Source organism: Notamacropus eugenii, chromosome 2, assembly GCF_028372415.1.
Source record: "Notamacropus eugenii isolate mMacEug1 chromosome 2, mMacEug1.pri_v2, whole genome shotgun sequence".
Taxonomy (NCBI): domain Eukaryota; kingdom Metazoa; phylum Chordata; class Mammalia; order Diprotodontia; family Macropodidae; genus Notamacropus; species Notamacropus eugenii.
The window spans coordinates 351206589-351219320 of NC_092873.1; the positions used below are offsets into that span (position 1 = coordinate 351206589).

Sequence of the window (12732 nt, forward strand, 5' to 3'; positions counted from 1 at the left end):
TGAGCATTTAATGTTCCAGTCACTGTACTGGTAAATGGGGATAAAAAGACACAAATGAAACAATTCCTGTCCATTAAAGAACTTCTTACATTTTTTATGCATGTATATAAAGAAGTTTGTACAAAATAGAGATAGATACAAAATAAGTGCTAGGTAATGGGAGAAGTGAGAAAGGGGCACAAGGAGCTGAGAGCAGCCAAAGCCTCCTGCAGAAGGTGGTGTTTGAGCTGAGTATTGAAGGAAACCAGTGATTATAAAAGGAAGAAGTAAGGAGAGAGTGAATTCCAGGCACAGAAAAGACATGGAGAATGGAGATGAGAAGAAATCACAAGTGAGAAAATGGCAATTAGGCTAATTTGGTTTTACTATAGTCCAAGGAACTAATGTATAATGGGCAGGAAGGGTAAGTCTGGCGTGTAAAGAGATTTAAATGCTAAACAGGATTTTATATTTTATCTTGGAAACAATTGAGAGCTCCTGGATTTTTGAGCAGGGAAGTGGCATGGTTTGGCCTGCACCGTAGGAAGAGGACTTGGGCAGTTGTATGGAGGGTGGATTGAAGTGTACAAAGCCTTGAGGCTGGAAGAATAATGAAGACTCTTCTACAATAGTCCATATGACTGAAAGAGAGGGTGTCAACTAGTGAAGTAGCTATATGTGGAGAGAGAAGGGTTCAGATAGGAGGGGTGTTGTGGGAGGAGTAGGAGTAGAAATGGCAATGGCAAGTTTTGGCAACTGAATAGACTCAGGTGGGGTGAGGGAGAGAGTGGAAGAAGGAGGGTGATCCTTTGGAATGAAATAGGGAAGTTCAGAAGAAGAGGGCTGGATTTTAGAGGAAGAGATAATGAACTGTGTTTTTGGACGTGTTGAGTTTAAGATCTTTGAAACATCCACTTTGAAGTGTCCAGTAGGCAGTGGGTGATTCAGAACTGGAGCTCAGAAGAAACTCTGGAGTTGGACATAGAGATCTAGGAGTTATCTTAGTAAAGATAATAATTGAACCCATGGCAATAAATAACATCACCAAGTGAAAGATTGTAGAGAGAGAAGAAAATAGGGCCCACTACCAAGCTTTGAGTATACCATCAGTTCAAGTAGAAATACATGTGTGATGATTTTGGCAAAAGAAACCAAGAAAAAATGATCAACTAGATAGAGACTTGAGAGATAAGTTTTACAAAAATCTAGGCACAGAAGAATATCCAGGGGGCAGAGAGAGTTAACCATGTCAAGTGCTAAAGTCAGTAAGTCTGAGGACTGAAAAAAGCCATCAGACTTGACCTTTGAGGTCATTGGTAGCTTTGAGTGGTCTTAATTCTCCTTGTCCAAAGACCTGAATTGCGAGAAATGCAACAAAATGTAGTGAGCAAAACTATGAAATGCTGTTGCTGCTATACCTTCACATCACCCATATAAGTATGTGAGACTGTGAATCCTTTTGTTTTTGACGTATTTTAAAATTAGGCTAGAGGTAGATGTGTGCTCTATAATTTGCCTTCTCCCTTCACCATTAACTGGTCTGTCTGTGTTTTTTTTAGTCATGCTTCAGATGTCATGGAGACCTCTGGATGGAAGTCCATGGTGGTTTCACACCCCCATTTGGTGGCCGAGGCATACCGCTCCCTGGCTTCAGCACAGTGCCCTTTCTTAGGGCCCCCACGAAAGCGCCTGAAGCAGTCCTAAGGCCTCTGCTTGTTGCAGGACCCAATTTTTTTCCCAGAAGCAGCAGCACGTTTGCTGTTCTTGACCACTACGTAGAGACAGCTCAGTCTGTGGAGCTTTTACTCTATTATGGGGGAAAAGACTGTTTCATGACACCCTGACTTTTAAAAACAGCACCAAGTAACTTGAGGGGACATAGGGGGAGGGGAGGGCCTGGGACTCGGGGCAGTTCATCCTAACGAATACCCTGTCGCTGCATTGTCTGTGTGTTCCCTTCAGCTTGGACAAGTCGATCCTCCAGGGATTTGGTTTAGGTGCTGCCATCCCATGAAGATATCCAGAAGTGGTACTAGGGTATAACCCATCTCCGCATCTGACAGCACAGAACAGATCAAATCGTCAGGTGCTTGGAGTGAAAAAACAAACACAAAAGGACGCTTTGTTTCTAAGAGAATGGGAAAGAAAAAAGGAAGAGGAGAAAATAATTTTTGATGGAATTTCTCAAAAGACCGTTTCTGGAGGATTCCAGTAGTATTTATGTTGAGAGAAAGAAACTTTAGTCCTTTCAGCTGTGCTAAAACTGGGACGTTTACAAAAAAAACGCCTTACCATCTTACAGCAAACAAAAGAGTGGTTCTCTTTTGTTATTAGCACTTATATGTTGTTTGCAAAAACGGAAAACACCCTTTATCATTCTGTGGGGAAAAAAGACCCGTGAAGGTGAGAGGCAGAGAGGAGGCCCTCTGGTCTGGGAGACAAGAACTCGACATGGCGCCCTTTGCAAAGAGTCTTTATTGGTTTTGAAGAACTGGGGGAAAACAATCCTTCATCCCTATCTTGTACTTTCTTGACAAGAACTGTGGTTTTCTGTTTTTAGATATTGTGGAAAATGTTTTTTGGCATTTTTCTCTCATTTTATTTCTCCCTCCTTCTCCCTAGCCCCCTTTTTTAAAAAGGGTGGGGGACAAAAGCTAACACATTGTTAGTTGTTCACTAACACTGCGTGGGGAAAAAATAAACACTGAAAACACAGTGTTAATTGTTCTCTAACACTGCGTGGAATACAACACTAAAAACACTAATGCGCAGTGTTGTTCACTAACACTGCGTGGAAAAACCCCCCACTAAAAACACTAATATGCCGTGTTAGTTGTTCACTAATACTGCATGAAAAATTCCTGGTCCTGAAATGCTCAGTTCTTTGTACCTGACTTGCCGCCTGCATAGGAGCCAGTCCTATTCTTTTCCTTTCCTGCCTCCCATGGGGAGAACTTCCAAATGGTCATTTCTTTTTTTTCTTTTTGAAAATATAAATAATTACTATTTTGTACTGTGTGGTATCCCTGGTTTTCCTTTTTTTTCTTCCAACTCCCTTGGCCTGCCCTCTGGATCAGAGGCACGGGTTCAAGGGACTTTACAAGTCTGCTTGGCTCCCTAAAACTACAACTGGCTAATGTCACTCTTTCAGGTGTTCTATTGAAAATAGTGATTCTGATCTCAGTGCCTGAGCAGCACAGACTCATTGTCTTTTCATGGAAAATAGGGTCAGAATGACCTTTCCACCCTGCCAGCCTCTGCCAGCCCTCTGCCCTTGCACCTTAGTGCTGCCCTTTCACTCCTCTTTAGAAAGAATATTAGGTAATTACTCTTCAGGGTTGCCAAGATTAGTGCCTCAGTGTAGAAATTAAGGTAAAAAAGTATGTCCCTTCTGAAAGTCCTAAGAGCTATGTCCATTCTCCACACCAAATTCCAGAACTGCACAGAACTACAGAAATTACAGACCTCACCTAGTAAAACAGAAGTAACGACCAAGAGATGGTAACCACAGAAGCACTAAGGCCATGCACTTGGTACTGTGACGAGCCGTGAGTGAATTGAGAGTGAGTTGGTGCCTTTTCCATTGTTGATCTTTCAACTCTAAAAAGAACTAGCACCCCTGTCATTGTGCCACCAGAGGACATGCTCTCAGAAGAGCTTCACTGCCAGAGCACTTCTGGGCACCTTTGATGCCCCATTGACAGCAGCACCCCAGATGGACTTAAGCTAAGAAATGCATTTGCTGTCACCTGGCTAGTGGAGCTGGGGTTTCTTGAGCTTGGGTCAAGGCTGAAGCTCATTCACTTAATTCAGTTTAGTGTAGACTCTAGCCTAGAAGTTAGATTGGGCATTTTAAGCTCTCTCTAACAACATAGAGGAAGAAAATCCTGAATAGACATTCTATTATCAGTATAACCAAGGGCAAGATTTGCCATCTGCTAATGTACCACACACTGTCAGAACTAAAATTTGATCTCATTCTGTTAACAATACTTTTGTAAAAGAATAGACTGTAAGTTCTCTGACTCGTAATTTCATGTCTCCCCAACCTTTGAAGTTGATGCACGGGATAAGCCAGCAAGGTAGTTGGCATTTATCCACACCATCTCTTACATAGCTAATAATAATGCATTTGTATTGTGCTGTAAGGTTTTCAAAGTCCTTTCATGTGCATTTTTTCATTTGATCCTCCTAAAGGGTCAGGCAAGTAGGGATTGTTATTCCAGGTTCTACAGATAAGGAATGGGAGTGATTTGCCCAAGGTACCACATCTAGAAAGTGGCAAAGTCAGGGACAGACCTATCCAGTGCTCCAAGACTCACTAATTAACCCAAGAGAACTTCATTCTTGGTGGGAAACCTGAGATAGGGAAGTTTTTTTCCACTGGAAGGGCAGGTAGGTAAGCAAGAATGATTCTGTGTTGTGATACCTTAGTAGGTTCATGGGGAAAAAGCCATATTAGAATTTGATTTCTAATTCCTTCACTGGAAAAACTGGAGCAAGTAAACAGGAAATTTGTGTAACTTCTGGAAGACTAATTCTGGGCCTCTCTGAAGAATATGTTTCTTCTGGGATTATCCAAGGCTTGTGAAAATTCCAATTTGAGCTTTGCATAGGAATCAATATAATCCAAGCATCCCAGGTGAGGCTGCTGCTTTATAGGTTTCCTATTATTGTTACTGTTATTATCATTAGGTAGTGTTTGTTTTTTTTTTCTAAATGATACAGTTGGAACCATCTGGTTATGACAACATCAGAGCCACAGCATACTGTTCATAAGCCTCCCACTGTCACCGACCCCTCCCCCAGCTCCCTCACATCTGAAATTTAATTCGAGTTAACTCCACAATCTGTGGCATGTGCTGTCACTGCAGAGATGTCCGTGCCAGTAGAACAGTTGGAGACTTCAATTCCACAAGGATATGGCTTATTTATCAAAACAATATTTTAGGCAAGTGGTTTCATAGAACCTTAGGAGCTGTGGTTTTGGGTCCAAATGGAGCATTTGAAATGAGTATCAGTCAACCTCCCCTCTGCCCCTTTTGTACCCCCCATCTCATATCAGGCTCTTAGAATTTTTTTCCATTTTTTCTAAGGAGATCAAACCTATTCCCCCATTTTTTTCTTCAGGACCTCCAACTCTTTTTTTGGGTTTTAGTGACTTGGGTAAAAAGTCCCTGTTATCATTAATAAAGTTACTAGCTTTCCAAACAACAGTTGGAGAATCTACCTTTTCAAGGACACTTTTTAAGTGTAACCGTGAACCAAATCACCAGTGCTTGCAACCACTGGCTTGCTAATGCCGCTGCCGTCACTGCTTTCCGCACTGTTGCTGTTGCAGCTGTTCTGAATGTTCTTTCATTATCTAGACAGAACCTGGGGTGCCTGGGCTAGAGGTTCTCTCCTTCTTGTGTGAGCTTCGGCAGATGAAAAGAAACAGCTTGTCTGTTTACGAGGATGACAACAAACGGAGTTCGGCCTGCACTTTGAAACGGTCTGTTGCTTTGTTTTGGCTGTTAAACTGCTGTTAAAAAGAACAACAGCTAAAACCCCGTAACATGTCTGCCATGGCTCCTTTGATTCAAACTTAGAGTTGGGTACAAATTCTCAGCCAGAGCCCTACCATGTTTTCCACAAGTAATTATCTTGTTTAATTATTGTTGATCCCTTGTGATTTTCATTGAACTCTTGGCACAGAATTATTGAGACTAGATTATCCAATAGACCATTAGAAATTAACCAGTGGTCAAGTGAATCCTGTAAGACTGGTGTCTGCGTTTGCAACATTCCTTTTTCCCAACTTTTGATTTCAAGGGGTATTCTGAATAGGTTAACAGTACTCCATAGGAACAGATTAAACAAGTAACAATGCAAAAGTTCGGATAGTATTTCAGATAATGAGCCAAAGGAGACAGAATGATTGAGTTGAAGGTGTGATTGAGCAAATGAAATGGAGACTTGAACAGTATTGACTCAAATTTTTGAGTAAGCCAGAAGAACCACATCTTAGTAAGATGATCACCATTTTCCCTTCCTAATTTGTATGGCTGGTTTGGGAATGGCATCTGGATTTTTGTTTGGTTCTGATTTCTACAGCGCCAGGGAAAAAATAGTTTCAAGCTGGAGGGAATTCAGAATAAGCAACAGAAATGATTAAGGGTTTGAGAAGGATCAACTCTAGGGGAAAACATGAAAATGAAATCTGTGTAACTTGGCTAAAGGATGTAGCAACGGTGCCTTCGATTTCCACATCTCTTAAGAACTCAGTGCACTTTTTTGACATTTTTTATTTAACTCTGAGTACATCCTGAAGAGACAATCTTCCCCAGTGTATAGGGAAGTTGTAACTTCAACATTGGCTTTGACTAAGATGGTTTTGAGAGCTGAGATCTAGCAGAAAATAAAGGGACTGTTCTGGCACCTGGGAACAGTGGACCAAAATGAGAATAGGAATCCAGAGTTCCCCTGATAAGTCAATACAGAAACTGTTTACTCAGATGAAATAGAAGCTCGAATATGCAAGATGCTTAGAGAGAAAATGTGACATGGCTTAGGTAAAAAGAAAGAGATGCCCAGATGGGTTTGTAGCTTCTATGAAAAAGATTATAAAAGTTGAAAGAGACCTTGATAATCATGTAGGCTATCCCTCTCATAAGGAAATGAGCCCAGAGCAGAGGTAATCTTGGATTAGAACCCAGGTCATCTATCTCCCAGCCCACTGTTCCCACTGGAGCATATTGCTTTGCCTTGGCCTGCCAAGTACAACCACTTAGGGGAGGAAGGAACCTCAGAATGATTGTTTATCCTAGTGGTGGGATTCTCTTCAAACCATACATATCCTCATGTCTTCCATAACTCTTGAAAGTCTTAGGTTCAGGTGGCCAGGTACAACCACCTAAGGACAAGAGGGAATCTTTGCTTGTTGTCTATCCTAGGGGTAGGAGTCTTAGGAATTTTGCTAGGCTAGTGGTTCTAATGTTATTCATGGCCTGTTAGTAGTCCATGAGGGTCCTCCAAGTGGTGTCTTGGAGTGATGTTTTATAGAGTTAACGATTACATTATCACAGTGACTGTGCTTAAATTTTTGGCATGCTAATGCTACTGTGCCAAATACTATAGGTGGTTCCAACAAAATACGTACAACACTTTGGTAGTTACTTCTGTAACGTTTGTACTACAAATTACATATAGCACATAAGGAGGAAAGTGGCCACTTTTTATTCATTTCTGAAGATGGCAGGCAGTAGATTACTTCTTCAACTTATCTGCCTTCCAGTTGAATTGAATATACAGGTATTCAGATAACCTTAGGCTCGAACTTACTGTGAAAAGCTTAAACTGGTTACAGATGCCTAGATTTGGAACTAGCCTCCTTCTAAACTTTTGCCTTCTAAACATTTTATTTTTCAGTAACACCTTAAATTCACATAGTGTTGTCAGATGTGATCATGCCATTTTAAGTTTCTACTTTTGTTTACCCATCCTGCAATATGGTCATAACACATGTCACTAACAGCGGCTAATAGGCTTGTTACACCATAGTATACGTTTGTTGCATTTCTATTGTGTTTATAACTGCCTTAACATTCAGGCTATACCCGCATTTTCTTTAGACACTTAAAAAAAACCCAAACCAGACATCACCATGCAGATGCCATTCTCTCCATTCACTTGGTGATGCCTTCAATTCCTCCATCATTTGCCATCTGGTTTTCATCCTTGCTACTGTACTTACTGTTACAGACCAGCTAATCATGAAATCCTGTGGCCTTTTTTCCATTCTTATCCTCCTTCATCTCTCAGCAGTATCTAACATTGTTTACTAGCCCCTTTTTGTGTTCCCTTTCATATGTAACCTTTGGAGACTCCATACTCTTCTAGTTCTCCCCTCTTTTTCACCATTCCTTCCATCTCATTAACTGTTCTTTCGCTCTCCCGTAAAGTGGAGTTCTACCCTTGCCCTACTACATGGTGCTCTCTTTTGACTTTTATCGTTACGCTATATGTAATGATTCTCCAGTTTATAGATGTAAGCTTCAGACTTACATGTCAGACTGTTTAGAGAATGGATGGTTCTGTACCTGGATATACCACTAAACCAAGCTTATTATCTTTCCGGGAAAACCTACTTCCCCTCTTGACTTATTTCTGTCTGTGGTACTACTATTCACTGGATTTCCTGTGTTGAAAAACCTTGGGTTCAGTCAGTAAACATTGATTAGCATCTATGTGTCAGGTACTAAGTGCTGAGGATACAAGAAGAAGCAAAAAAAACCCCAACCCCACAAAACTCTGAACAAAAACAAAAAAATAAACTTTATGCTGGGAAAGTAGGAGATAATTAGTGGAAGACACTAGAATTAAAAGGGATTGGGAAAGGCTTCCTGGAGAAGATGGGATTTTAGTTGGGACATGAAGGAAGTCAGAGAAACCAGTAGGAAGAGATGAGGGAGAACATTCCAGATGGGAAGATGATTAGAATGCCTGGAGCTAAGATGGAGAGTCTTGTTAGTGAAACAGCAAAGATGGAGAGTTTTGTTTGTGAAACAGCAAAGATGGAGAGTCTTGTTTGTGGAACAGCAAGGAGGTCAGTTTATGTCCGACACTTTGCTCCCACCTTTTATATCTAGTTCCACCCCTGCAGCAACCCTAGTCATCCCTTATTCACAATTACCAGTGATGCTGCAGTCATATAATTACTGCAACCTTCCTACATCAATAGCCTCCTGACAATGCTTAACGTAATAGCTGACATTTATATAGCACTATGTCTGGCTTGGACTCTGGACTAAGGGCTTTACACTTACTCATTTGATAGTCACAACAACTCTGGGAACGAGGTGCTATTATTAACCCCATTTTACAGATGAGGAAATGGAGGCAAAAAGATTAAGTGATTTGCCCAGTTAGTATTTGAGGCCACATTTGAACTCAGGTTTTCTTGACTTCAGACCAAGTACTCTCTCCACTGTACCACCTAGCTGCCAAGGAATCTAGATTCATTCATCTCCAAAGAAGTCTAAAAGGGAGTTGGCTGAAATTGTTACTACAGACAGATTTTTTTTTTTAATTCCTGATTAGAAAGCTTGCAATCCATCACCCAAAGGATGTTATGGAATCTACTTTCCTGAGAATTCCTAGGGAAGAAAGAATATAAATTCCTCCCAGGTGTATACGTTCTAGAATTTGCAAACAGTTTCACAGAAAATATCTCTTGACCTCCACAGTGACCCAAAGAATCAGACAACTGGTGGGTAGTATCCTTGTTTTATAAAATAATAAGCTAAGGCTTGTCAAGTTTCTGTGACAGCTAGTAATGGCAGAAGAAAACCAGTTTAAAGCAGTATATCTCAAATATTTTCAGACCACTTTGGCCAGAGGCAAAATTCCCCATATACCACCTATCCCAACCACTTTCACTAACCATTTGAACTCAATCCGTACAATTTGTTCTGCAGACGTTGAGTGCCTGCCAGGTACCCATCCTGAGAGGTGCTGGGGAAGATGCAAAGTTTAGAACCAGTGTGGTCTGTACCCTAATGGAGCTTAGAGAGGGAAAGGTTATTTTTGACTCAGAGTGGGAGCAGGGATTCCAGGCCAGGCAAAATTTTGTTGAGGAAGTGGTAGTTGAACTTTCAAAGATGGCTAGAACCGTACAAACCAAAGGCCACTAGGCATAAAGAGGATACTGTGACCAAAGGCACAAGCTCAGAATTGTAGCATTTGTACAGGCGATACAAGTAGTTCAGACTAGCTGAAGCAAGAGAGTTTGGGAATGGAACACCATGAAATCTGGCTAGGAAAGCCAAATGATAGCAGATTATGGATGACCTTAAGTGTCAGGAAAGTCCTTTGAACTCTGGCAATGGGCAAAAGGAAGCCAGTCATTCAATAAAATATTTTAAAATTTTTTTCAGTTATCAAGTATTTTTTCCTTCCAACTCTTCTCCTCTCCCCCTCTCCATTTACCCTCCATGAAAAACAAAGTAAAATGAAACCCTTACAACTAATATTCCTACTTGAGCTAAACAAATCCCCATACTGACCATGTCCAAAGATAGGGTTCATTCTGCACCACCTGTGTGTCAGAAAGCTACATTCATCATCTGTCTTCTGGAGTCACAGCTGATCAATTTGTTGATCTGAGTTCTTAAGTCTTTCAAAGTTGTTCATTCTTACAGTGTTTCAACAAGTATTTATTAATCCCCTCTCCCCTGGGCTAGGTGCTGGGATTGCAGTTGACAAGAACGAAACAATCCCTCCTCAAAATGAGCTGAGTGATGTTATGGCCAACTCTCAGTCTATAAGACTTTTTCTACAAGCATGATTTAGATTCTGTGATTTAAGAGAAGAGAGAGTGGTGATGGGAACTCTAAGAGGCAGAAGTTCAAGAGTGTGCTAATGAAGACTTTACTAAGGTGGCAGCATTGGGAGTGGTGAGCAGGAGCAATGGATGAAGATTTCAGAGGCAAATTTCAACTCTATATAAGTAAAAAATTCTTAAGAATCAGAGCTGTCCACAGATAATGTGTTAGTTCTTTTTGCTGAACTGCGTTTTTTTCTCTTTTTTTTAAACTATTCCAGGAGATGGCTCACTGGGTAGAAGGGGGAGGAATCTATAGGGAAATGAAGGAGATGCAAAAACTAATGATACAAAGAATGTAAAAAACAGAGAATGAAAGAAAACAAGCAAAAAACAAAAAGTGAGCAGCTTTTAAAACAATGTAATATTTAGATTTTCTAGAAATGGTATTGTTTTATATTGAATCCTCTCTTATGGTGTGCCATTTTTTTCTTTTCTCATTTTGCATTTTAGTGTAAAATTGCCAAAAGAAAGAAACCACAAAACCAAAGAACTGGATGTGCCTGCCACCACTCAACTCAGAGGGACCCCTTGTGGTCTCATTTCCTTAGTCACTTAATTAAAAAACAAAACACCAAATGATATCAATAAGTTTTTCAAATCTGTGTTAGAGAATTAGAGCTACCTAAAAAAGAATAAGTTAGTTCAGGAGATATTCAATTCCCCATTTCTGAATATCTTAGCAAAGGTGACTTTTTGTTGAAGTAGGGGGCAGATATTGTGGGGAGAGCTTCTACCTAGGCAGGATTGCAACGTGGATGACCTCTGCAATGTGGATGACCTATGCACTGTGAATGACCTCCCTGTGTTCTTACCAGCACTGAGATTCATTAAATGCAAAAGACATTTTCAAGGTTAATTAAAAGGACTTGGTAACTGATTGGTTATGCAAGGTGAGGGAAATCAGAGAGCCTCAAGAATTTGAACACAAGCTGACTGGTGATTCCACTGATAAATAACAAAGTGTTTTTTAAAATATATATATGTGTGTGTGTGTGTGTGTGTGTGTGTGTGTGTGTACATATATATATATATGTAATTTAATTATTTTTTAGTTTCAACATTCACTTCCACAAGAATTTGAATTCAAAATTTTTTACCCACCCTAGGACTCTACTCTGTCCTCCCTTCTGTTACGCCCCCCCCCCAATAGTTTTTTTTTTAGAAAGGATTGGGAGGAAAGATGAATTCAGTTTTGCACATATTAAGTTTGAAGCACTAAAGGAACATTTAGAGTTGATCTATGAGCAGTTTCGATGTGGGGGTCTGTGGTTGTTCTCCTTCGTCTTCAAAGAGGACCAAAATGATATCACTATTGTAAAGTGAAACTTCAGTGTGTCCAACTGTGACTGATTAGACCAATATGAGCTCGAAATGCTCTACCGCAAGTTGGGCACAATATTTGGGGTGGATATTCCAAATTTACACATCCTGCGTTTACTTTGTGCTGTCTCAATTCTGTTTTGTTCAGAGAGCACAGCACTTTTACTTATGTGGGCATGCCATGCTGAGCAGTCCTGTGCCAGTGTCTCAGTCAAATATAAAGTTCTTGAGAGAGACCTTGAGAATGTCCTTGTATCGTTTCTTCTGGCCACCATGTGATTGCCTGCCCCATGCAAGTTCTCCATAAAACAGTCTTCTTGGCAAGCGTACATTTTTGCACTCTATAACACTGTGATGAACTACTGAAGGAGGGTGCAGGTTATTAGAGATGAAGTCCCATCTTGGATGGTGTGGTCCCTGCATTAGAGGCATGCAATAGAAAGGCATTAATTAAACATTTCTCACGTGTTAAGCACTGTGCTAAAGGGCTGGCGTTACAAAGAGAAAATTGAGAGTTTCTGCTTTCAAGGAACTCAATGTTCTAATTGGGAAAGACGGATAAAGGGCAAGTTCATGAATATGGTTTAGTTCATGGCAGATGTAGTGAGGCAATATTTAGGCAAGGAAAGTAACAGGGCAGATGGCAAGGCTCAGAGGATCTTAGGGAATAAGGCAGAGCAGATGAATTGTCTCCTACCAAGAGGATAATGGGATTAGGGTCAATAAAATGGGGTTCCAGGGCAGCTACGTGGCATGGTGAATAAAGAAAGGGGCCTGGAGTCAGGAAGACTCACCCTCCTGAGTTCAAATGTGACCTCAGACACTTACTAACTGGGTGACTCTGGGAAAGTCAATCAATCCTGTTTGCCTCAGCTCCTCATCTGTAAAAATAAGTTGGGGGAGGAAATGGCAAACCACTCCAGTATCTTTGCCAAGAAAACCCCAAATGAGGTTGTGAAGAGTCAGACACAATTGAAACAACTGAACAATAAAAAATGGGATTGTGGGATCTTGTTAGCAAAGGGAAAGATCTGAGGGGGAGGGAGTGTCAACATTCAGCTGTCAGT

General features: G+C 40.7%; 1 protein-coding gene across 5 annotated transcripts in view; it reads left to right on the top strand.

Moving 5' to 3' along the window:
• SPOP (speckle type BTB/POZ protein) overlaps positions 1–2992 on the top strand; it is a 76888-nt gene extending 73896 nt beyond the window's left edge. For all 5 annotated transcript variants that reach the window (XM_072646110.1, XM_072646112.1, XM_072646111.1 and 2 more), the window contains one exon: positions 1539–2992. In XM_072646110.1, the coding sequence (XP_072502211.1) occupies positions 1539–1683 (145 nt within the window). In that variant the 3' untranslated portion in view covers positions 1684–2992. The remainder of the gene's footprint in view (positions 1–1538) is intronic.
• Positions 2993–12732: the final 9740 nt, after the last annotated feature.